General features: G+C 47.9%; 1 protein-coding gene across 3 annotated transcripts in view; it reads left to right on the plus strand.

Annotated features, from left to right (window-relative positions):
• Positions 1 to 26,003, plus strand: part of anapc2 (anaphase promoting complex subunit 2) — a 68,398-nt gene that overhangs the window by 23,972 nt on the left and 18,423 nt on the right. For all 3 annotated transcript variants that reach the window (XR_011937611.1, XM_072488121.1, XM_072488122.1), the window contains exons 8-12: positions 7,442 to 7,583; positions 9,931 to 10,006; positions 17,693 to 17,878; positions 19,835 to 19,964; positions 20,856 to 21,091. Coding sequence is in view for 2 of the 3 variants with exons in the window: in XM_072488121.1 (XP_072344222.1) it covers positions 7,442 to 7,583; positions 9,931 to 10,006; positions 17,693 to 17,878; positions 19,835 to 19,964; positions 20,856 to 21,091 (770 nt within the window). In the remaining variant the exon portion in view is untranslated. The remainder of the gene's footprint in view (positions 1 to 7,441; positions 7,584 to 9,930; positions 10,007 to 17,692; positions 17,879 to 19,834; positions 19,965 to 20,855; positions 21,092 to 26,003) is intronic.

The raw sequence follows: 26,003 nt of genomic DNA on the forward strand, positions 1-26,003 counted from the left end.
GGCACTCTAAATTTATTTAAAAAAAGAAGTCTAACGGAATGCTGTCCTCTATTATTAGACGAATTGAACATAAAGGTAAGGATGTTATGCTTCAGTTACACGGGGCATTAGTGAGACCACATCTCGAATACTGTGTGCAGCTTTGGCCTCCTTCAAGGAAGAATGTAAATGTGTTGGAGGCGGTTTAGAAGAGGTTTACAAGATTGGTCGCTGGAATGAGCGGCTTCTCTCAGGAGGAGAAGTTAGACTAGATCGTTTCCACTGGAGTTTGGAAGAGTGAGGCCAAAGAGAAAATGCTGGAAAATCTCAGCAGGTCTGGAGGGAGAGAAAAGAGCTAATGTTTCGAGACCAGATGACCCTTTGTCAAAGCTTTGTCAAACAGTATAACTACGATTGGAAGAGTGAGGGATGACTTGTTGAAGTACGAAAGGTCCTAAATGGTCTTGACAAGATGGACGTGGAGAGAATGTTTCTTCTTGTGGTTCAGTCCAGCGCTAGTTTTAAAATTAGGGCAGAAATGAGAATTCGTTTCTCTGAGAGTTGTGAGACTTTGGAACACTCCGTCTCACAAAGGGGTGGGGATGGGGCATTGAATATTTTTAAAGTGGAGGTAGATGGATTCTTGTTAGAACATAGAACATAGAACGATACAGCACAGTACAGGCCCTTCGGCCCACGATGTTGCACCGAAACAAAAGCCATCTAACCTACACTATGCCATTATCATCCATATGTTTATCCAATAAACTTTTAAATGCCCTCAATGTTGGCGAGTTCACTACTGTAGCAGGTAGGGCATTCCACGGCCTCACTACTCTTTGCGTAAAGAACCTACATCTGACCTCTGTCCTATATCTATTACCCCTCAGTTTAAAGCTATGTCCCCTCGTGCCAGCCATTTCCATCCGCGGGAGAAGGCTCTCACTGTCCACCCTATCCAACCCCCTGATCATTTTGTATGCCTCTATTAAGTCTCCTCTTAACCTTCTTCTCTCCAACGAAAACAACCTCAAGTCCATCAGCCTTTCCTCATAAGATTTTCCCTCCATACCAGGCAACATCCTGGTAAATCTCCTCTGCACCCGCTCCAAAGCCTCCACGTCCTTCCTATAATGCGGTGACCAGAACTGTACGCAATACTCCAAATGCGGCTGTACCAGAGTTCTGTACAGCTGCAACATGACCTCCTGACTCCGGAACTCAATCCCTCTACCAATAAAGGCCAACACTCCATAGGTCTTCTTCACAACCCTATCAACCCTATTTTGACCGTATGCACTCTCCCAACTAATATCAGCGGGAGCGCATCCCATCTCCGAAACTCGCCCATCATCTGTTCAACCAACCGGGACAAGCTCAGCTTGTGTAACCGGCCCCAGTCGCGCGCCACTTGGATTCCTAAGTACCTGAAACTGTCCCCTACTAACCTAAACGGCAGCTCCCTCAGCCGACCCTCCTGATCTCTCGCCTGGACTCCAAACATCTCACTCTTTGTCATATTCAGTTTATACCCCGAATATCGGCCGAATTCCCCCCGAACCGCAATAATTTCGCCCATCCCTGCCCCTGGATCCGATACGTATAAGAGCAGGTCTCCGCGTACAGCGAGACTCTATGTCCCGTTTCCTCCCCCCCCCCCTTCCAGCCCCTTGAAGCTCTCAGAGCAATTGCCAGTGGTTCTATAGCTAACGCAAACGACAGTGGTGAGAGGGGGCACCCCGTCTTGTCCCCCGGTACAGTCTAAAATAGTCCGAGGTCATCCTATTCGTCCTTACACTAGCCTCCGTGGCCTGGTACAACAGCCTGACCCAGTCGATAAAGCCCCTACCGAACCCAAATCGTCCCAAAACCTCCCATAGGTAGTCCCACTCCACCCGGTCGAACGCCTTTTCCGCATCCATTGCCACAACTACCTCCACCTCCCTACTCTCCGGGGGCATCATAATCACATTGAGCAGCCTCCTTATATTGGCCACCAGCTGCCTGCCCCTGACAAACCCAGTCTGATCCTCCATAATCACATCCAGCACACAATCTTCAATCCTGGAGGCCAAAATTTTGGCCAGCAACTTGGCATCCACATTAAGCAGGGAGATCGGCCTATATGACCCGCATAGCTCCGGGTTCTTGTCCCGCTTCAATATCAACAAAATAATGGCCTGTGACATCGTCAGGGGTAGCACCCCTCTGTCCCTTGCCTCATTGAAAACCTTGACCAGCACCGGCCCTAATATCCCCTAGAGGTTTTTATAGAACTACCCGTCCGGCCCCGGGGCTTTGCTCGACTGCATTACCTTCAAGCCCTCAGCTATTTCTTCAACCCTAATCGGGGCCCCCAGCCCATCCACCAGCTCCCTACCCACTCTTGGGAAGGTCAGTCCATCCAAAAAGCAGCTCATCCCCTCCGAGCAATAGAGCCGACTGTAAAAGGCCCTGTTTAGCCCTGTCGAGTCCCTTACCAAGTTTCCATCCCAATCAACCATCCTGTCTATTTCCCTGGCCGCCACCCTCTTCCTTAGCTGCTGTGCAAGCATTCTGCTGGCCTTCTCCCTATGTTCGTAAAACGCCCCGCTCGCCTTTTGAAGCTGCTCCACTACCTCCCCTCCAGCTTACCGCTAACAATGACATACCGGCCCTCACCATCCGAGACTATACTACCCACCTGAAATTGCACCCGCTTGTTGATCAAAATCGCAACCCCTCTTATCTTGATGTCCAACCCCGATTGAAAGACCTGACTGACCCAACCCTTCCTTAGCCTGACTTGATCCGCCACTTTCAGGTGTGTCTCCTGCAAGATTACCACGTCCGCCTTCAGAGCCCTCAGATGCACGAACACGCGCGCCCTCTTGACCGGCCCGTTCAACCCTCTAACATTCCAGGTGATCAGCCTAGTTGGGGGGCACCGTGCCCCCCCTCGCCGATCAGCCATCCCCTTTCCTGGGCCCGCCACCAGCCCATGCGCTGCACCTCCATTGGCCCGCCTCATGGCAGCCCCCACCTCCGACCTCCTCTCTGTCCCGAAACCCAAGTCCCTCCCTCGTCAGCAGAGTAAATCACCCCCCTCCCCTCCCCAGCAACAACACTTTGTAACCTAACCCCTGCCATAGATTAATCATATGCACCCCCCCCCCACTTTGCTTCCGTAGACTAGCTCACCCAGCTAGCTTGGTGGCCCACACCTCCGGCGCAAAGAAGTCTCCCACCTATTGTTCCCTCACTCCCCCCACCCCCCCCGCCCATCGAAACCACTTCCCTCATCAAACCGACCCCAAACAATCGCCCAATTAACATAAGAGACAACCCAAAAAGAAAAAACACACAGAAAACTCCCCCAATAGTGTAAATCAAAGTAATACAAAGTAAAAAGCCCCACCAGCCATCCCCACCTAAACACCAAAAACCAGCAGAAACCGAATAACTTTTACTGCCCTCTTCTTCAACCAAACTCAAATACAGAAGAGAAACGACAATAAAATCATATAAACATCACTCAAAAAGTTGCAACTTAAAAAACGAAAAGTTCTCAGTTCAGCACCAGCCCTTTCCTCTTGGCAAAGTCCACCACGTCTTCGGGCGACTCAAAATAATGGTGCTGGTCCTCGTGCATAACCCAAAGACGCGCCGGGTATAACAGTCCATATTTCACCCCATTCTTGAACAGGATCGCCTTAACTTGATTAAAGCCTGCCCTCCTTTTGGCCACCTCCACGCTCATCCTGGTAGACACGCAAAATCCTGTTGTCCCATTTGCAGCTCCGCGTACGCTTGGCCCACTGGAGAACACACTCCTTGTCCAAAAAGCTGTGGAACCGGACCACCGTTGCCCTTGGGGGGTCCCCCGGCCGCGGCTTCCTCGCCAGTGCTCTGTATGTCCTGTCCACCTACCAACGGTCGGGGAAAGCCCCCTCCCACAGAAGCTTCTGAAACATACTCGCCACAAACGCGCCAGCATCAGCCCCCTCCGGGAGACCGACAATTCTTAAGTTCTGTCGGCGAGCTCTATTCTCCAGATCTTCTACCTTCTCCAGCAGCCTTTTTTGCTGATCCCCACCTCCAGCTCAACCACCGTTTGGTGCTCCTCCTGGTCCGCCAGCGCTTTCACCAGCTTCTGAATCGTCCGATACTGGGCATCCAGCCTGCGCTCCAGCCGATCGATCGATTCCTTTATCGGATCAAGACAGTCCAGTTTCTGTCTAGCAAAGCCCTCTTGAATGACCTGCATCAGCTCCTCCGTTGATGGTTGGGCCGTCGCAGCAGGGGTCCGAACATCGGCCATATTGTCTTCTGCCGCAACCTCCAGCCAGCCCTTGCTTGTCTTCTTATTTCTCCCTTTTCGATCCCTTGGGGTTCTTCGTTCCATACACCAATGTGTGGGACCAGTGCCAAATTAACTTCGCCTACGAAGCCCGCGCTCAAAAACGCAAAAATGCCGGGGGGAAAGGTCCAAATATCTGGCCAGAGCGGGAGCCACCAAATGTGCGACTTATTCCCTCATAGCCGCCACCGGAAGTCTGTCATGCCATTTTCAACAATCTTTGCACATGAACCCTTGGGAGATATTGCCTCTCCCTATCCCTTCTACAAAATGCATCACCTCACTCTTTATTAAATTGCATCTGCCACTTGTCTGCCAATTATGCTAGCCTATCGATGTCCCTTTAGGCAATTAGTCTCAAGCTCATTGTTTGCTACTCTTCCAATTTTGGCAAATTTTGAAATGCTGCTCTGTATTCCAAGATTGGAGTCGCGAGCCCTCACTCAACATTGACACACTAAGCATGATTTGTAATAAAGTAGTGTCACTGCATTCATTTATCATTGGTTGTTTCACTTTAATGCCCTTTTTGTCACAGACTTCCTCCTCTGTGTTCTGCCTGCTCATATGACCCGCAGCCTCGCCACCCTTTGGTCTAGCCTCCCCCTGCCTGGCTCCAGCCTCCCCCTCCCCCCACTCCCGTGTCCTCGCCGCTCTGCTTGTAGCTCTCGACTTCACTTCACTTCTGAACTCGCACAGAAGTGCAAGCTCGATCTAGTGGCTGAAGTTGGTCAGAGCAGATAGTCAGGATTTCAGCTGCAATCTGCACCGACCACCCTCTGCCACTAGATGGAACCTGGTGACTGTTATTTCAATGCGATTCTTTAAAACACTTTGGGCTGGATTCTCCGGACCCTAACGCTGGAGTCGGGGTGGAGAATCCATTACCCCGCACGGAATCGGGACAGGTTCCCCAAAAAAGCGGTGTACCCGGAGAATACGCCGTGCCGCCTAGCACCTACCTGGGCCATTTCTGGAGGCCCGCTCCGCCCCCTACCGACCGAAGTCCCGACGGTGTGGATCTAATGTGATCCTGCCAGTCGGGAAACGAACGTGGCGGCTGCTGATTCAGTCCGCAGCCGCCCTGGTTGGGAGGAGGGGGTGATCGGAGGGCAGGGGGGTTCTTATGTGCGGCCGGGCAATGTTTGGGCAGGCAGTCCGGTTTGGGCGCGCGGCCAATCGGGGGGGGGGGGGGGGGGGGGGTCTATCGCGGTCTGAACCCGCCTTGGAGCACGGCGCAGCTGCTGGAGACCACCGCCGAGCGTATGCACAGCCTCCGACCCGGAAGTGCGCTAGATTTGCGCCGCCCTGCTAGCCCCCTGCAGGGTTAGGAATATGTGGCCCTTTCACGCCAGTTTTCCTGGCAGCACGGTAGCATAGTGGTTAGCACAATTGCATCACAGCTCCAGGACCCAGGTTCATGTCCCGGCTTGGGTCACTGTCTGTGCGGAGTCTGCACGTTCTCCCCGTGTATGCGTGGGTTTTCTCCGGGTGCTCCGGTTTCCTCTATGATTCTATGATGATTCTATGAGTTTTGATGCCAGCATGGGGACATAGTCCCAAAAACAGCCCCTTATGTTGATTAGTGTTTAATATTGTGTTTCATTTATAGTTCGTGATGGATTTTATTTTACAAGTTATTTCAGCTAGCAATGCACGGTGTTGTGCCTGTATTTTACTTTATTTCAGTTTGTACATAGGTTCCTTTGGACATTTCTTGCGCGGAGAAACTAACTCCGGATTAACACTGATTCCTTCAGGAACCCACGATTCACTTAAAGTTGTGGCTTTGGAATGTAAACAGGACTTTAAGTGAGGACTGTATATCGACTAAAGCAGTGGTCCTAGCATTGATATTTGGGGAATGCATTATTTACCATTCTCCAGTGAGAGAAATAACCATTTACCATGACTTGCTGCATTCTGTCCTTAAGCCAAGTTGACATTGACCCTTCTATTTCATGAACTACAATTTTGTTTAACTACCCTTTTATGTGCTACTTTGTCCACATGAATTTTTAGGAAAGGATTTGCTAATATGCATTGTATTCGCTTAATTTGCCTTTAAATATACTTCATCAAAAAATTCAATTGGGTTAGTCAGTCACTTTTAAAAAAAAAAAACAGCCTTTTAGAAATCTTCTATTTCCTTAATGAACTCAAACCACTTGTTTCAACTCCTCATTTGTCGAAACTCTACAGTGATATTTAATCTAGCCCCTGTAAACAGACTGTAACTGAGTGTTGGCCAGAGATTTCTTCTGAGGTGCGCACATGCATGGATGAACAGCAAGCCAAAAGGTTCCACAGTGGCCACTCAAAGTTGGTCCATTATGCAGCCACGTAAAAGAATACCAAGGTCCCATAGATTGAAATTAACAAGCTGCCCATAACAAAAAAAAATTAGAGGGAACATTGGCTGTGAGCCAGTTTGGCTTTTACCACACCCTAGTAGGATTATGGTCACTTTTTTTCAGGCTCACCTTTTCTTTTGTTCAATTTAATTTGGTACTTGATGTGCAGGATCTGAACTCCAGGTTGCTGGTTGAGTGCTCCAATGACACTTGTGCGTTCAAATGAAATGGGAGTAAGGCCACAGAGAATATTCTAAAAACCTGTAAGAAAGAGACGGATTTGATCCATCTTGTGACTAGGCTTATGACAGAAATACACATTGCAATGATGGTCCAAGTGCTTTCATGGTACGCACAGCATGGCAGCACAGTGGTGAGCATAGTTGCTTCACAGCTCCAGGGTCCCAGGTTTGATTCCCGGCTTGGGTCACTGTCTGTGCGGAGTCTGCACTTTCTCCCTGTGTCTGCGTGGGTTTCCTCCGGGTGCTCCGGTTTCCTCGCACAATTCAAAGATGTGCGGGTTCTGTGGATTGGCCATGCTAAATTGCCCTTAAAAAAGGTGCCCCCCAAAAAAAGGTGGGGTGATGTTCTTGGGTCACGGGGATGGGTGGAGGTGTGGGCTCGATGGGCTGAATGGCCCCCTGCACTGTAAATTCTATACCTCTGAATTTAACATGTCTTATTTCTCACTGGATTGGGTGTACTCCTCACAACATCATGCTTTAAATACCTTTACTTCTCCTTTTACTTCTCCTAATCTTGATTTCAGGTAAATTTGGTTCCAAACGAAGATCTTCTGACATTATCACTTTGCTGGTCAGCATTTACGGCAGCAAAGAGTTGTTTATTAATGAATATCGAACACTACTGGCAGATCGAATACTCCATCATTTCAGCTACATTACCTGCAGGTACTGAGATACGTGCCCTGTTGCAGCGTTGGAAGAGAAATGCTTAACCATAATTGACCTGCCTATTGGTGGTGTTTCTGATTCTGAGCGATTTTCAATTAGTAATCATTGGTGCAGAGTCTATTCTGTTCAGAAGATTGTGGGTTTGGGTCCAACTCAAGGAGGGCAGAATGTTAGCCAGCACAAGCCCTTAGATTTGTCCACTTCCAACATGCTCCTGGTTGTTCTCCCTCTTGGAGGAGATAGCGCTGAGAATGTGTGGATGGTGGTCAGTCTACCTCTTGTCCTAAATATACTGGGGGGTGGGGGGGGGGGGGGGGTGAAGAAGATGCTTTCTCATTGTCATGAGAAGTAGTTGGAGTAAAGTAGTCAAGCAGACCCTAGTAGGGGTGACAATAGACAAATGAAGCAAGGTTGTAGCAAGTGAGACTGTGTCAATGCTTTGCTGTGAGTGAAGGAGATTTGCAGGCATAACAAGCCTGGCAGACACTCCAGGCTTAGAATGATGAACTTGTGAAGTAAAGGTGGTGATAAATAGAAAACTTGTTGAGTGCAATGGATTCTTGAATAGTGCAGCAGAATCTGCTTCCTGATTTATTAAGATCACAAAATTCATCAGTGCACCACGGGTCATGTAAAGTAAAGTCACCTTAGTCCCAGATGACCATAGGCTGCTTTCCCCTTTGAGGGGGAGAGCTTGGTGTTGATTTAACCTGAGGATCACCTCAGGTGAGGGGCAAGGTTGAGAAGATGGGGCCTTCATGACTGACCTCAGCCATTACGGGAATTGGACCCGCGCTGATGGTCTTCTTCTGCAGCACGAAACAGCCGTCTAGTCAAGTGAGCTAGATCGGTCCCCTTGCAGGTCATGTAGGGACTGTGTGGCGAAATAAGACAGCCTATCCAGTGACCTCCATAAATCTGCAGTTTCCCTAGCTGCTCATCATCCCAGGCAATGTTTTCTACACCTTTAAACTGCTGCAACTGTGTAAATCTTGTAATAATTGTCTTAGTTTTCCAAAATTCTGAAGATTCTGGCCAGAAAGCAAATTTGAGGGCCATGGAGTCTGCAAAGAGATATATATAGGATAAGTGAGTGGGGCATAATTGGGAAATGGTGAGTACAGAGAGATCTGGATGTTCCTGTACATGAATCAAGCCAACATGCAGGTACAGCAAGTAATTAAGATGGAAATGTTGGCCTTTATTGCAAGGAGTTTGGGTATAAAAGTAGGAAAAGTAGAGAAGTCTTGCTAAGACTTTTGTACAGGGACCCCTAAAGTTTTGGTTACCTTTGGTTAAGGAGGGATATACTTATATTAGAAGCAGTTCAGAGATGGTTGGCTTGAGTGATTCCTGGGAAGAGGGAGTTATCTTGAGGAAAGGTTGGGCTGTATCCACTGGAGTTTAGAAGACTGAGAAATAACCTTAATGAAATATAAAAGTTCTGACGAGACTTGACAGTGTCGATTCTGAAAGAATGTTTTTCCTTGTGGGGTAATCTTGAACTGGGGGCACAGTTTCAAAATAAAGGGTGTCCTGGTTAAGGAAGAATGTCTACTCCGGGGGCTGTTGATCCTTGGAATTCTCTATCCCTGAGAGCAGTGGAGGCTGGATATTCAAGGACAAGTTAGACAGATTTTTGATTGACAAGGGAGTCCAGGGTTATGTGATCAGGCAAGAAAGTAGAGTTGGGGCCACATTTGGATCAACCGTGATCTTATTGAATTACAGAGAGCAGCCTCAAGGGGTCAATGTAAAATTAAGACTCTCCCAATTTCTTATGCTCGTCCAAATTGGCGAATAGTAAGTTTCCAAATGGAAACTTGAGGGCAGTGCTGAGTCCATCGGGTGGGTTGAATTTGAGCTGTGACGCATTTCTGTCAGAATAGTACCCTTGTCCACGTTGTTGGAAGCGGAAGCAAGGGACAGGCTTTGAGTATTCATTAGATCTCAATCCACTGCGACTGTCTGGGGCTGGATTTAAACCTTGCACCTTCTGGTTCTGAGATGAGGTTGTTCCAACTAAACAAAAGGCTTTCTCCCAGAAATCCAACATATACAATGTCTGTCGATCTTCAGTCTATTCAGTTGGAGAAAGTAATTCTAGAGGCAGCTCTTTTTTTTAACTAGAGCTGTGCACTTCTACCAAAATGTTCCTTCATTGCCTCTGTCTGTTTTCAAGTCTTTTTGCAGTTTGTGAGATCATTCTGGAACATGTTGAGTGTTTTATTTCTGTGGGAATTGGTTGAGTTACTACTGCTTTAGGGCTGATCAAGAAATCTTTTGTGTTGAGTAATCCTGATTATTCATGTCGAGTTAACCTGATATAACCGCTTCACTGCAGGGAGATCAGAAACCTGGAGTTGCTGAAGCTGCGTTTTGGAGAGGCTCAGATGCACTTCTGTGAGGTCATGTTAAAGGTCAGTGGGAAGAACGGGGAGTGAAGTGGTTTAATGTTAGTCAGCTGCTTAATACGGCAAGTGAATTCACCCTGTTGTAATGCATTCGATGAATTTCTCTTGTATAGTTGTCTCTTCATTTGTTTGTGTCAGAGTATTTGTTTTAGACGTTATGGGAAGGCTATAAATGTAGTGGGTGCATGTCGTGTATGTTCACCAAGATGTTACAAGGAGGTGTTTAAAGAAGCCCCCAACTCCCTATCAAAGATGATCTTGGACTCCCACCGAGTATGGACAAAGTCAAAGCTGCCTTTAGACACATGAAGAATGGAAAAGCCGCAGGAGTGGACAGAATCTCAGCGAAGATTTTCAAACTTAGAGGAGAAGAGATCACCCGTCAACCTGATCAGCTGTTGTGGAAAATCTGGGATAGTGAAGAAATTCATGCCAACCTCCGGGATGCCATCATCATCATCTTCAAGAAAGGAGATAAAGCAGACTGTGGGAACTACCGAGGAGTCAGCCACTCTCCATTGCTGGGAAGATCATCACCCGAATCTTCGCTAGCCGTTTCTCCCAGTCTCTGAAGAAATCCTTCCCGAAAGCCAGTGTGGCTCCCGAACAAACCGTGGCACAGTGGACATGATTATCACTGCTCGGCAACTTCAAGAAAAATGCTAGGAGCAACATCAGCCACTCTACATGACCTTCATCGATCTGACCAAGGCTGTTTTAATTTTTTAATTTCAATTAAGGGGCAATTTAGAGTGTCAATCCACCTACCCTGCACATCTTTGGGTTGTGGGGGCGTGACCCACGTAGACACGGGTAGAATGTACAAACTCCACATAGACGGTGACGCAGGGCCGAGATCGAACCCGGGCCCTCGGTGCCTTGAGGCATCTGTGCTAACTTTTTTTGGAATAATCTTTATTGCCACAAGTCACTGTAGTGAAGTTACCATGAAAAGCCCCTAGTCGCCACATTCCGACGCCTGTTTGGGTACACGCGGAGAATTCAGAATGTCCAAATGACCTAACAGCGCGTCTTTTGGGATTTGTGCGGGGGAACAAAAGCACCCGGAGGAAACCCATGCAGACACAGGGAGAATGTCCAGATTCCACACAGCATGTGACCCAAGCCGGGAATCTAACCTGAGACCCTGGCGCTGTGAAGCAACAGTGCTAACCACTGTGCCACCATGCTGCCCCTGACCAAGGCCTTTGAATTTATCAATCGGGAAGTGCTATTGAATACCCTGTTAAAGGCCGGCTGTCCAGAGAAGTTCATCAACATCCTCCGATTCCTCCATGCCAAGATGCCGGCGACAGTCCTCTCTGATAGAAATAAGATCCTTGAAAACTTCATAGAAACCAAATTTGCACAGTCCTTGCATTGAATAGCCAATGAAGGTTCGAGCCCATCCTTTCCCACGAATACCATCTTCTTTCACAGTGATAGAAAGACCTTTGAGATCAAGACGAGCCAAGCAGCAATGTGTCATCACCTCCCACCCTTTTCTCCATTTACGTTGGCACCATACTTCACCATGTCAAGAGCAAGCTTCCTAATGGAGTGGACATCGTCTCGAGTGAAGGAAAATCTTTTAACCTCATCAGGTTGAAATCCAAGAAGAAAACAACACTCGTTTCGCTCGTGGAACTTCAGACATCGCCATCACCACTCTCTCAGAAGAGAATCTCCATGCCAACCTTGACAGCTTCATGGAAGCATACCAAAGAATCAGCCTCAACCTCAAGAAGACTCAAGTCCATTACCAACGTGCCCCAGGGCAAGATCCAGTCTCCCTCCATCAAGATCAAGGAGAAACTCTTCTAAATGTGGAGCATTCCCCATAACTGAGGAGCCACCTCTCCTCTAAGGCTGACATTGATGCGGAGATCCAACATTGTATCCAATCCATGACGCCTCCTTCGGACACCTGTGGATGAGAGTCTTTGACAGCCGTGACATCCGTGCTGATATCGTGTACAAGACGCTTGTCCTTCGGCTCAGAAACGTGGACTACGTACAGACGCCACCTCACTGCCCAAGAGAAATACCCTCACTGCTGTCTGAGATGGATTTTTCGAATCAGCTGGGAAGACAGGGATATTAACATCAGTGTCCTTGAAGGAGCCAAGAGCACCAGCATCAGGGCCGTGATCATCCAAAACCAACTCCGCTGGGCCAGCCATGTGCTTAGGATGTTAGAGTCCCGGCTGCCAAAGCAGATAGGCTTCGCCCAGCTCAAGGGAGGCTTTCGAGCAAGGGGAGTGCAAGAGGCAGCACTTCAAAGACACTCTGAAGGCTTACCTCCAGAAATGCAACATTGAAGTTGAAGATATAGTTCGAGTACAATAGATGGGTCGTTTTTTGTACAGTGTGTGCAGGAGGGTTTCCTGAAACAATATGTTGACAGGCCAACAAGAGGCGAGGCCACGTTGGATTTGGTTTTGGGTAATGAACCAGGCCAGGTGTTGGATTTGGAGGTAGGAGAGCACTTTGGGGACAGTGACCACAATTCGGTGACGTTTACGTTAATGATGGAAAGGGATAAGTATACACCGCAGGGCAAGAGTTATAGCTGGGGGAAGGGCAATTATGATGCCATTAGACGTGACTTGGGGGGGATAAGGTGGAGAAGTAGGCTGCACGTGTTGGGCACACTGGATAAGTGGGGCTTGTTCAAGGATCAGCTACTGCGTGTTCTTGATAAGTATGTACCGGTCAGACAGGGAGGAAGGCGTCGAGCGAGGGAACCGTGGTTTACCAAGGAAGTGGAATCTCTTGTTAAAAGGAAGAAGGAGGCCTATGTGAAGATGAAGTGTGAAGTTTCGGTTGGGGCGATGGATAGTTACAAGGTAGCGAGGAAGGATCTAAAGAGAGAGCTAAGACGAGCAAGGAGGGGACATGAGAAGTATTTGGCAGGAAGGATCAAGGAAAACCCAAAAGCTTTCTATAGGTATGTCAGGAATAAGCGAATGACTAGGGAAAGAGTAGGACCAGTCAAGGACAGGGATGGGAAATTGTGTGTGGAGTCTGAAGAGATAGGCGAGCTACTAAATGAATATTTTTCGTCAGTATTCACTCAGGAAAAAGATAATGTTGTGGAGGAGAATGCTGAGCCCCAGGTTAATAGAATAGATGGCATTGAGGTACGTAGGGAAGAGGTGTTGGCAATTCTGGACAGGCTGAAAATAGATAAGTCCCCGGGACCTGATGGGATTTATCCTAGGATTCTCTGGGAGGCCAGGGAAGAGATTGCTGGACCTTTGGCTTTGATTTTTATGTCATCATTGGCTACAGGAATAGTGCCAGAGGACTGGAGGACAGCAAATGTGGTCCCTTTGTTCAAAAAGGGGAGCAGAGACAACCCCGGCAACTATAGACCGGTGAGCCTCACGTCTGTAGTGGGTAAAGTCTTGGAGGAGATTATAAGAGACAAGATTTATAATCATCTAGATAGGAATAATATGATCAGGGATAGTCAGCATGGCTTTGTGAAGGGTAGGTCATGCCTCACAAACCTTATTGAGTTCTTTGAGAAGGTGACTGAACAGGTAGACGAGGGTAGAGCAGTTGATGTGGTGTATATGGATTTCAGCAAAGCGTTTGATAAGGTTCCCCACGGTAGGCTATTGCAAAAAATACGGAGGCTGGGGATTGAGGGTGATTTAGAGATGTGGATCAGAAATTGGCTAGCTGAAAGAAGACAGAGGGTGGTGGTTGGTGGGAAATGTTCAGAATGGAGTACAGTCACAAGTGGAGTACCACAAGGATCTGTTCTGGGGCCGTTGCGGTTTGTCATTTTTATCAATGACCTAGAGGAAGGCGCAGAAGGGTGGGTGAGTAAATTTGCAGACGATACTAAAGTCGGTGGTGTTGTCGATAGTGTGGAAGGATGTAGCAGGTTACAGAGGGATATAGATAAGCTGCAGAGCTGGGCTGAGAGGTGGCAAATGGAGTTTAATGTAGAGAGGTGTGAGGTGATTCACTTTGGAAGGAATAACAGGAATGCGGAATATTTGGCTAATGGTAAAGTTCTTGAAAGTGTGGATGAGCAGAGGGATCTAGGTGTCCATGTACATAGATCCCTGAAAGTTGCCACCCAGGTTGATAGGGTTGTGAAGAAGGCCTATGGAGTGTTGGCCTTTATTGGTAGAGGGATTGAGTTCCGGAGTCGGGAGGTCATGTTGCAGCTGTACAGAACTCTGGTACGGCCGCATTTGGAGTATTGCGTACAGTTCTGGTCACCGCATTATAGGAAGGACGTGGAGGCTTTGGAGCGGGTGCAGAGGAGATTTACCAGGATGTTGCCTGGTATGGAGGGAAAATCTTATGAGGAAAGGCTGATGGACTTGAGGTTGTTTTCGTTGGAGAGAAGAAGGTTAAGAGGAGACTTAATAGAGGCATACAAAATGATCAGGGGGTTGGATAGGGTGGACAGTGAGAGCCTTCTCCCGCGGATGGATATGGCTGGCACGAGGGGACACAACTTTAAACTGAGGGGTAATAGATATAGGACAGAGGTCAGAGGTAGGTTCTTTACGCAAAGAGTAGTGAGGCCGTGGAATGCCCTACCTGCTACAGTAGTGCACTCGCCAACATTGAGGGCATTTAAAAGTTTATTGGATAAACATATGGATGATAATGGCATAGTGTAGGTTAGATGGCTTTTGTTTCGGTGCAACATTGTGAGCCGAAGGGCCTGTACTGCGCTGTATTGTTCTATGTTCTATGTCTATGAAGTCAACGCCTGAGAAACCCTTGCTCAGAAGAGACCTACTTGGGGGAACCTCCTGATTGAAGGATCACAATTCTTTGAGGACACCTGACGGCAAAAGGAAGACTGGAAATAGAGTCTGAGAAAGGAATACCAGCGATCCTGAGTCCAAGGACCAATCACACCTCCCGGAAGCACCTGACAAATTTTGAAGATGTGGCTCTAGGATCAGGCTCACCAGTCACGCAAGAACCCACTGAACCCTTGACCAGTAACACACAGTTTCTTAGGTAGACAACCATACTCGTTAGCAAGTGATCGCCAAAAAAGACCAGGAAGAGGAGAATTTAGTGCTGTTTTCAGCAGAGTTTAAAAAATGAAATTATAAAAGTCTTATTAAATCGACAGGTGACGCATTTTTTCTGATGCTGATTGAGCTTACTGTGTCTTTTCTATTTTTATATAATAATTTAAGCCAATGTTAAAAGAACTTCCACCTGCATCAACTGCAGATTTGTGGAGCTAAGCTCTCCACAACCATGCATTCAGTGTCATTTGCTGAACCTGGGGCTCTTTGAAGATTGACCCCAATTTTAGAATCAGTTTATTCACGTTAACAGGGCAGCAGGAGAAGCTAATTCAAGTGATGCTCTTCATGACTCACATCTCTAAACGGAAAAGAAAGGAAAGCAAAGAGAGGATTCGCAAAAATATTAGCAGGTAAAATCAAATAAAATCCAAAGATGTTTTACCAATACATTAAGAGCAGGATAATAACTAAGAAAGGGTAGAGCCCATCAGAGATGTATATGGTAACTTATAGGTTGAATCAGAAGATGTGGGCAATGTTCTCAGTGAGTACGTTATCTCTGTCTTCACCAAGGTGAGGGCTTGTTCAAACATTCTAGTTAAAGAGGTGTGTGAAATATTAGATACAATAAGCATAGTGAGAGAGGAAGTATTGGAGGGAATGGCGTCCTTGAAGGTGGATAAATCACCAGGGGCAGATGGATTGTATTTCAGTCTGTTAAAGGAAGCCAGGGATGATATAGTGGATGCTTTTAGGATCATGTTCCACCCCTCACTAGATACAGGAAAGGTCCCAGAGGATTGGAGGTCTGTGAATGTTGTACCATTGTTTAGAAAAGGTTCCAGGGATAGGCCAGAAAACTGCGGGCCAAGTCAGTCTGACTTCAGTGCTGGCAAAGTATTGGATAACTCTGAGAGATAGGATAAACTGTCACTTAAAAGGGCACAAATTGATCAGGGATAGTCAGCATGGTTTTGTTTGGGGAAGAACGTGTCTTACTAACGGAATAGAACTTTTTGAGGAAGTAACAAGGAGGATTGCTGATGGTAGTGCAGTGGGAGAGTGTCTACATGGATTTCAGCAAGGCACTTGACAATGTCCCACATGGCAGATTGGTTAGAAAAGTGAGATTTCATGCGATACAGGAGAAAGAGACAGGTTGGATCCAAAATTGGCTCAGTGACGGGAAACAAAAGGTAATGTTCGATGGATGTTTTTGCGAATGGAAAAGTGATGTTCCACAGGGCTCAATGTTGGGCCCCTCCAGTTTGTTGCACATATTAATGATTTAGGCTTAAATGTGGGAGGGGTGATTGAAAAATTTGTAGATGACACAAAAATTGAACGTGTAGCTGATTGTGAAGAGGATCGCTGTCGACTCCATACTGATATCAATGGTTTAGCTGCGTGGGGAGAGAAGTGGCAGATGGAATTCAATCCAGATAAATGTGAGATGATGCGAGAGCAGGAAAACGAGGGAATACTCAATAAACTGGAAAATATTAAGAGGGATAGGGGAAGCGAGAGACCTTGGAATGCATGATCACAGGTCCTTGAAGGTGGCAGGAGAGATAGATAAAGGGGTCAAGAAAGCATATGGAATGTTTTCCTATATTGGAGGAGGTATTGAATACAAAAGCGGGATGTATTGATGGAACTGTATAAAATGTATAAAACTGTCTAAAACGCTGGTTAGGTCAAACCTGGGGTTTCTGTACAGTTCCAGTCACCACACTGCAGGACATAATTGCTCTGGAGAGAGTGCAGAGGAGATTTACAGGAATGTTGTCAGGGCTTGAAAATTGCAACTATGAGGAAAGATTAGATAGGTTAGGGATTTTTTCCCTTAGAACAGAAGAGGCTAAGGGGTGACCTAATCAAGGTGTACAAAATTATGAGGGACTGAGATAGAGTAGACAGGAAAACATCCCCCCTTCCCCCCCCTCCACCCAAGCTGAAGGGTCAATTACCAGGGGGCATAGATTTAAGGTGATTGGTAGAAGGAGTAGAGGAGTTATGAGGGAAAACCTTTTCACCCAGAGGGTGGTGGGTGGCTGGAATTCACTGCTGAAGTTGGTGGTTGAGGCTGAAATGCTTAAATCGTTTAAAAGGTAGCTGGATCTGCATAGAAAATGCTGTAATCAGCAAGCTACGGTCCAGTGCTGGATCGTAGGATGAAAATAAGCAGCTCGTTTCCTTTTTTTTCTCTCTTGGCCAGCACAGATACGATGGGCTGAATGGCCTCTTTCTGCTGTGTAACGTTTCTATAGTTCTGTGGAATGTCATGTACACGGCTCGCAGGATTGAACTGTATAGTACAGGAGAGAGGAGAAAGTGTATTTTCTGTATGTGATTGAGCACCTTCATCCATTCTTAAATTTTAAAATGAAACATAGCTGTTGCTTAAAGGTTTCCTTGTATCATGTATCAACATCTGCGTGTGTGCGCCTGTGCATGTGGACTGAGGTGGGTAGGAGTGACAAGTTTCCTTCCCTGGAAGATACTAATGAACTAATCAGATTTTTAGAATACATCCAACAACTTTGTAGTCAACGCAGTCATGACATTTGTATCTACATATTCTGCATTATTATTTCAGGCATTCAGTCACATAATCACTGTTGATATCCTTAGATATACACTCCATTAATCCCCTGGTTTTGTACTGCAGGATGTGGCAGATTCTCGACGGATAAACAGCCACATTCATGAGGAGGACCAAGAGGCACCTTTACACCTGAATGCAATGATATTGTCTGGTGAGTTCTGGCCACCACTGAAAGAGGAGAAGCTCGAGCTCCCTTCTGAGGTGAAGGAAGCAATGGACACTTATACCAAAAAATACGAGAAATTGAAAGTAAGTACTGAGTATTTATGCAATTGCTTTCTTCTTGACTGCAGGGTCCCAATGCAGGGAAGACCCGAATGTATTTTGCATAAAATAGCTATTTTTCATGGTTCAGATGTCCTAGACAGGAACTGAAGGACTACCGTCAGCCAATCTGCCTTACAAGCTCACCTGGGAACTAAGTAGTAGTTTTACAGTAAGCAAGTCTTTTTCGACCTGGAAACTGGGATTGAAAAGTTGGTATTGAGTACACCCTGTACATCTTAAAGGACCACCACTGATGCTACAAAAGAATATCTGGAAGATTCTGGAGCTGTTGTTCCCTGTGGAGAAACACTTCGCTGCCTTTTGGTGCCTGTTTGATTAACATGACGAGACTAAATGTGGTTGTAAGAATGTACACTCATAAATATGTGTCCGCTGCCCCACTAACATGGGGCAGTGAGTTTCCTTGAGCTTACTTTGTCACTCTGTATTGCATGACCTTCTTTGCAACTGCACTTCACCGTGCCCCATCACAAGTTAGATATTTTTACACTCTATTGCAATACATTCTGTATAGGGGACTGTCAAAGAATACAGCAGAATAGAGATAGCTTGGAGAGTTGGGCAGAGAAATTACAGATGGAGTTCAATCCGGGCAAATGCGAGGTGATGCATTTTGGAAGATCCAATTCAAGAGCGAACTATAGGTAAATGAAAAAGCCTTTGGGAAAATTGATGTACAGAGAGATCTGGGTGTTCGGGTCCATTGTACCCTGAAGGTGGCTGTGCAGGTAGATAGAGCGGTCAAGAAGGCATGCTTTCCTTCATCGGAAGGGGTATTGAGTACAAGAGTTGGCAGGTCATGTTACAGTTGTATAAGACTTTGGTTCGGCCACATTTGGAATACTGCGTACAGTTCTGGTCGCCACATTACCAAAAGGATGTGGATTCTTTGGAGAAGGTGCAGAGGAGGTTCACCAGGATGTTGCCTGGTATGGAGGGTGCTAGCTATAAAGAGAGGTTGAGTAGATTAGGATTATTTTCATTAGAAAGACGGAGGTTGAGGGGGGACCTCATTGAGGTCTACAAAATCCTGAGAAGTATAGACAAGGTGGATAGCAAGAAGCTTTTTCCCAGAGTGGGGGACTCAATTACTAGGGGTCACGAGTTCAAGGTGAGAGGGGAAAAGTTTAAGGGAGATATATGTGGAAAGTTCTTTACGCAGAGGGTGTTGGGTGCCTGGAACGCATTGCCGGCGGAGGTGGTAGAGGCGGGCACGATAGCGTAATTTAAGATGTATCTAGACAGATACATGAATGGGCAGGGTGCAGAGGGATACAGATCCTTAGAAAATAGACGACAGTTTTAGATAGAGGATCTGGATCGGCGCAGGCTTGGAGGGCCGAAGGGCCGGTTCCTGTGCTATAATTTTTCTTTGTTCTTCCTTTGTTCTATTCCCTCAGTACAGATTTCCTGTAGAGGTGTATTTTTGGACGTTGCAACCACATACAAGGTCATGGTGTACGAAAGAAGGATTTTGGTAGAGGTTCAGAATTTGTTGTCCTATTTCTGTACTTACATTTCACAATTAAAGGTTTTTGAGTTTGAATACGCTTCAAAAAATCAACAGAGGAAAAATATTGCTGTTGGATTGGAAACTCAGAGTAATGTTTGTGCTAGTTTCTTCAATTGGAAAAAAGGGCCACTTTAATACAACCAAGAGCTCATGAAACCTTGAACGAAATGTAAAATGAAGTTCAATTTCTCTTTGACTAGCATGTCAAGAACTTGTCTTTTGCTTTGACAGCTCTTAAAGCACCGTCAACATCAGTGGAAGCAGGTTTTTTAAGATATTATCCAGTGATGTTTCTACTTTGAAAACCTGAGATGGACTTCTTTTTGCTCACTGTGTGTGACTTCAAAGGCTAATGCAATCAAAGTTTCTCTCTTGTTTATGGTCTATGGTTTCATCTCTTTCAGGCCATGAGATCGTTGAACTGGAAACCTCACCTGGGAAATGCTGACCTGGAGATTGAGCTGAAAGATCGAACATTGTCTCTGTCTGTCTCGCCTGTCCATGCTGCCATCATTATGCAATTTCAACAAAAGAGTAAGTATCTGTGTGTAATTAGTGGCAAATGAAACAGAATTTCGCCAACATTATCTCAATTAAACACAAAAGCAATGTTCATTATTCAGCTATCTTCCATGGATGAATAGGGATATTGGGGAGCAACTGAAGCATAGTACCATCTAACACATTTGTCTCCTGTGTGGTATGTGCCCTGCTTCCATTCTATTCCATAGAAAACCTTGTTCTTATGTCCTGGTCATTGTCAACATTGAGTTGCGATACAAATGACCAGAAAAGACTAGTGAAGCATGTTCGAGTCTGTGGGTCGATGAAGTTGAAATATAATTTTTTTCCACCAATCGTTCCCTATCTCTATCTTTCTCCTAAGGATTTGTCCCCTTTTCTAGGGTTCACTGGCATTGGCCACTCTCTAGGACCTTGATCAAAGTGGCAATGTTTAATCCTCTGAGCCAGGACCGTGTCTGTGGGCTGCACAACTGCATGGGCATCACAGCCAAGCCCAGTCTGGTCTTCGTGCGCAGATGATTGTACAGTAATCAGGATTGGAAGTGCTGGTTCATTTTTTAAAAATCCTTTCTCCTTCTCCCTTCCTAATGCAGGGGAGCTGGGACCAGTTAGTCCATCCCGACTGATATATCACACGCCAATATCCTAATCTGGGAACTATGGTTCAGTGATTCATTAATTTAATTGGGTATTGGAGCAAACTGACTTATCAGCTCTTGAGACTTTTCCCCATCAATTCTTACATTTAGTAGCTTCAAGAATTTTTATGATTTTGAATTAGGCATAATGAAGATCACAAATTCAATTCATTCTTTGACAAGACAATCTCACATGTTCTATGTACTGTATGTGCAACTAGAATCAAAGCTGAGTTTTTGTTGAATGTGTGTGCATCTATAGGCACCTGGACTCTGGACGAGCTCAGTGATGCACTTAAGGTTCCTGTCATCGCACTTCGAAGGAAGATTGCTCTTTGGCAGCAGCAGGGGGTCCTGAAAGAGGATCCCACAGACACATTTACAGTGATTGAGGAGGAACAGAAGGATCAACAGGAGAAAATGGTTTTGATTGATAGTGACGAGGAGGGTGACTCCGCCATGGCTTCACAAGCCGATCAGAAAGAGGAGGAGTTACAGGTACAGTGTTGTGGTTGATCACATTATGATGCATTGCATAATAACTTACTATCCTTGATTAAAATAAGGTAAATGCTCCCCCCCCCTTTTACTATTAATGATCACAAAATCCCTGGGAAATATCTTAGTACTAAAAGCTGTTGGGTCCATCAGCACCTATCTTGATATTACCAGTGTTCATGGCTATCCATTGACTCCACTAATGTGGGCATCATGTGCGAACAGCACTGGTGCCCCTTATTTCTGGAAGATAACCGCAGGGTGTCCCAAAGCGCTTTCCAGCCATGAAGAACTTTTAAAGCAGTCTTTATTAATACAGGAAACATGACATCCGGCAGAATCCAGCAAACAGCAATGTGGTGATGACCAGATCATTTGTTTTAGTGATGTTTGAGCGATAAAAATATTGGCCAGGTCCCTGGGAGAACTTTCCTCCTCCTCCTTCAAAATAGCGCTGTGGTATCTTTTACATCCACCTGGGTTAAATTATTTTGGCACTCCCTGTCTCAGCTCCAACGTGAAGAGAAAAAGGCCTTGCAGACAAAGTGCTGGATGAAGCCCAATGCCATGGCACTGGATTCCTGCATGAACATTCAGCTTGCGGAGCAGCAGGGGCTGAGCATTCATCCTGCATAAAGTGTTTTGGTTTTGACTTCCGGTTGCGGCGATGGGGAGCTAAGCCACACATTTCGGCAGCTCCCGCAATAACAGACTTTTGGGCTCTCCAGAGGAGCCCCAACGGAACTTTTTTGATTTAATCCCGTGTGGGAAGGTGAAGTAAGGTCCCCCCCCCCCTTGCGTTGTATGGCCGAGATTAGTGGTGGAGCGGCGGGAAAAGAGGCTCTGGAGCAGCGGCAAAAACGAGGGGGAAAAAGCAAGATGGCGGAGGGCGGAGATCGAGCAGAATGGGGGCCGGACCAGCAGGAGTTCCTTAAGCGCTGTGTGGAGGAGCTCAAAAAGGAGGTGCTGGCGCCAATGCTGTTGGCGATCGAGGGGCTGAAGGAGACCCAGAAGGCCCGGGCGGTGGAGCTTCGCGAGGTGAGGGATAAAACGAATGAGAACGAGGACGAGATCCTGGGTCTGGCGGTAAAAATGGAGGCGCACGAGGCGGTGCACAGGAGGTGAGCCGAGAGAATCGAGGGCCTGGAGAACAGGTCGAGGAGGAAGAATCTCCGGATTCTGGGTCTCCCCGAAGGAGTGGAGGGGGCTGATGCTGGGGCGTATGTGAGCATGATGCTCCATTCGCTGATGGGTGCGGAGGCCTCTCCGAGCCCCCTGGAGCTGGAAGGGGCTCACCGGGTCCTGGCGAGGAGACCCAAGGCTGATGAGCCGCCAAGGGCGATAGTGGCAAGGTTCCATTGCTTCGTGGACAAAGAAAGTGTTCTGAGATGGGCCAAGAAGGTGCGGAGCAGTAGATGGGAGAATGCGGGTTTACCAGGATTGGAGCGCGGAGGTGGCAAGGAGCTGGCTTCAACCGGGCCAAGGTGGTGCTGCACAAAAAAAAGAGTCAGGTTCGGAATGCTGCAGCCTGCGCGACTGTGGGTTACTTATCAGGACCGACACCATTATTTTGAAACGCCAGAAGAGGCTTGGACCTTTATTCAGACGGAAACATTGGACTCGACCTGAGGGGATGTGGTTGTGGGGGGAGATGTTGGTTGTATACGGGGTTGTAAATATGGGTAAAGATTACTTCATGGGTGGGACGATGGATGGGGATGTGGGTAGAGTTCTGGTTAAAATTCCCCTTTTCTTTTTTCTTTTCTTTTCTGTAGACGAGATGATGGGGAATGTGGGCGTCGGTGCTGGAGGGAGGCGAGACTCGGGGATGAGGGAACTGGGATAATGGCCGCAACAGGAGCTGCGCCATAGGGGGCAGGGCTGGCTCAGGAAAGCGCGGGCTTTTACCCGCGCTAAAAGGGGGGGGGGCGGGATGGAGGAAGGCAAGGAGGAGGAGAGACTCCCACACGGGGGAGATCAACGGGGAGGCGGGGGAAGCCGCGGTTAGCAGAAGTCAGCTGACTTCCGGAAGTAATATGGTGGGAGCAAAAGTGCTAGATGCGGATCTAGCGGGGAGGGGAGGGGGGGCAGACATAAGAGTTGCTGATGCACTGTCCGAGGGGGAAGTGAAAATGGAAGAGGTGATCGGGACGGGGTTCCCCGCCTGGGGGACTGGAGGGTGCGGGAGGCGCGAGCACGGGACTGGCCTAAGATAGGAGATGGCTAGTCGGCAGTGGGGGGGGGGGGGGGGTAGCCTCCCAATCCGGCTGATCACGTGGAATGAGAGAGGCCTAAATGGGCCGGTTAAGAGGGCCTGAGTGTTCGCGCACCTAAAGGGACTGGAGGCAGACGTGGTCATGCTTCAGGAGACACATCTGAAGGTGGCAGATCAGGTCAGGTTAAGGAAGGGATGGGTAGGGCAGGTGTTCCATTCGGGGCTGGATGTGAAGAATAGGGGGGTGGCAATATTGGTGGGGAAGCGGGTGTCGTTTGAGGCCAAGAACATAGTAGCGGACAATGGAGGCCGATACGTGATGGTGAGCGGTAGGTTGCAGGGGACGGAGATGGTACTGGTGAATGTATATGCCCCGAACTGGGACAATGCTGGATTCATGAAACGGATGTTGGGGCGTATTCCAGACTTGGAGGTAGGGAGTTTGATAATGGGTGGGGATTTTAACACGGTGCTGGACCCAGCATTAGATCATTCCAGATCTAGGATGGGGAAGAGGCCGGCTGCGGCCAAGGTGCTTAGGGGGTTTATGGACCAGATGGGGGGGGTAGCTCCGTGGAGATTTGCCTGGCCTTTGGCCAGAGAATTTTCTTTTTTCTCCCACGTACATAAGGCCAACTCCCGGATAGATTTTTTTGTTCTGGGCAGGGCATTGATCCCGAAAGTGGAGGGAACGGAGTATTCGGCCATAGCCATTTCAGACCATGCCCCGCATTAGGTGGAGCTAGAGCTGGGGGAGGAGAGTGACCAACGTCCGTTGTGGCGGTTGGATGTAGGACTGCTGGCAGACGAGGAAGTGTGTGGGAGGGTGCGGGGGTGCATCGAAAGGTATCTGGAGGCCAACGACAATGGGGAGGTGCAGGTGGGAGTAGTATGGGAGGCGCTGAAGGCGGTGGTCAGGGGAGAGTTAATCTCCATCAGGGCTCATAGGGTGAAGAGTGAGGGCAGGGAAAGGGAGAGGTTAGTGGGGGAGATTTTAAGAGTGGACCGGAGATATGCAGAGGCCCCTGATGAGGGACTACTCAGGGAGAGACAAAGTCTCCAGACGGAGTGCGACCTGTTGACCATGGAAGGCAGAGGCACAGTGGAGGAAGGCACAGGGGGCGATATATGAATACGGGGAGAAGGCGAGTCGGATGCTGGCACATCAGCTCCGTAAGAGGATGGCAGCGAGGGAAATAGGTGGAGTCAAGGATGACAGGGCAACTACGGTGCGGAGTGCGGGGAAAGTGAATGAGGCATTCAAGGCCTTTTACGAGGAGCTGTATAGGTCCCAGCCCCCAGGGGGAAAAGAGGGGATGTGACGATTCTTGGATCAACTGAGGTTCCCGAGGGTGGAGGAGCAGGAGGTGGCTGGTTTGGGGGCGCCAATTGGGGTGGAGGAGCTGGTTAAAGGACTGGGGAGCATGCAGGCAGGGAAGGCCCTGTGGCCGGATGGGTTCCCGGTGGAGCTTTATAGGAAGTATGTAGACCTGTTATCCCCGTTGCTGGTAAGGACCTTCAATGAAGCAAGGGAGGGGGGGACCCTGCCCCCGACAATGTCGGAGGCGACGATCTCTTTGATCTTGAAGCGGGATAAGGACCCACTGCAATGTGGGTCGTATAGACCGATCTAGCTCCTCAACGTAGATGCTAAGTTGCTGGCAAAAATGTTGGCTACGAGGATTGAGGATTGTGTCCCAGGTGTGATTCATGAGGACCAGACGGGATTTGTGGGGGGCAGGCAGCTAAATACTAATGTGCGAAGGCTCCTAAATGTGATAATGATGCCATCGGTGGAGGGAGAGGCGGAGATGGTGGCGGCCATGGACGCGGAGAAGGCGTTTGACCCAGTAGAGTGGGAGTATCTCTGGGAAGTGTTGAGGAGGTTTGGGTTCGGGGGAGAGTTTATTAGTTGGGTTAAGCTCCTGTATAGCGCCCCGGTGGCGAGTGTGGTCACGAACCAGCGGAGGTCGGAGTATTTCTGGCTGTATCGAGGGACGAGGCAGGGGTGCCCCCTGTCCCCTCTGCTGTTTGCATAGCAATTGAACCTTTGGCCATGGCGTTAAGGGAGTCGGGGAAATGGGAGGGGGTGGTTCGAGGGGGAGAGGAACATCGAGTGCCACTGTACGCAGATGACCTGTTGCTGTATGTGGTGGATCCAGTGGAGGGGATGGTTGAGGTCATGCAGATCCTAAGGGAGTTTGGAGACTTTTCGGGCTATAAGCTCAATGTGGGAAAGAGCGAGCTCTTTGTGGTGCATCCGAAGGATCAGGGAAGAGGGATAGATGACCTACCGTTGAGGAGGGCTGGAAGGAGCTTTCGATACTTGGGGATTCAGGTAGCTAGGAGCTGGGGGGCACTGCACAAACTCAATTTGACGCGGCTGGTGGAACAGATGGAGGAGGATTTTAAAAGGTGGGACATGTTGCCACTCTCGCTGGTGGGCAGGGTACAGTCGATTAAAATGGTGGTCCTCCCGAGGTTTCTTTTTGTTTTTCAATGCCTCCCAATTGTGATTACCAAGGCCTTCTTTAAGAGGGTAAGCAGGAGCATTATGGGATTTGTGGGGGGCGAGTAAGACCCCGAGGGTAAGGGGGTTCCTGGAGCGTAGCAGAGATAGAGGAGGGCTGGCGTTGCCGAACTTGGGTGGCTACTACTGGGCAGCCAACGTGGCGATGCTCCGTAAGTGGATGATGG

Source organism: Scyliorhinus torazame, chromosome 22, assembly GCF_047496885.1.
Source record: "Scyliorhinus torazame isolate Kashiwa2021f chromosome 22, sScyTor2.1, whole genome shotgun sequence".
Classification (NCBI taxonomy): Eukaryota; Metazoa; Chordata; class Chondrichthyes; order Carcharhiniformes; family Scyliorhinidae; genus Scyliorhinus; species Scyliorhinus torazame.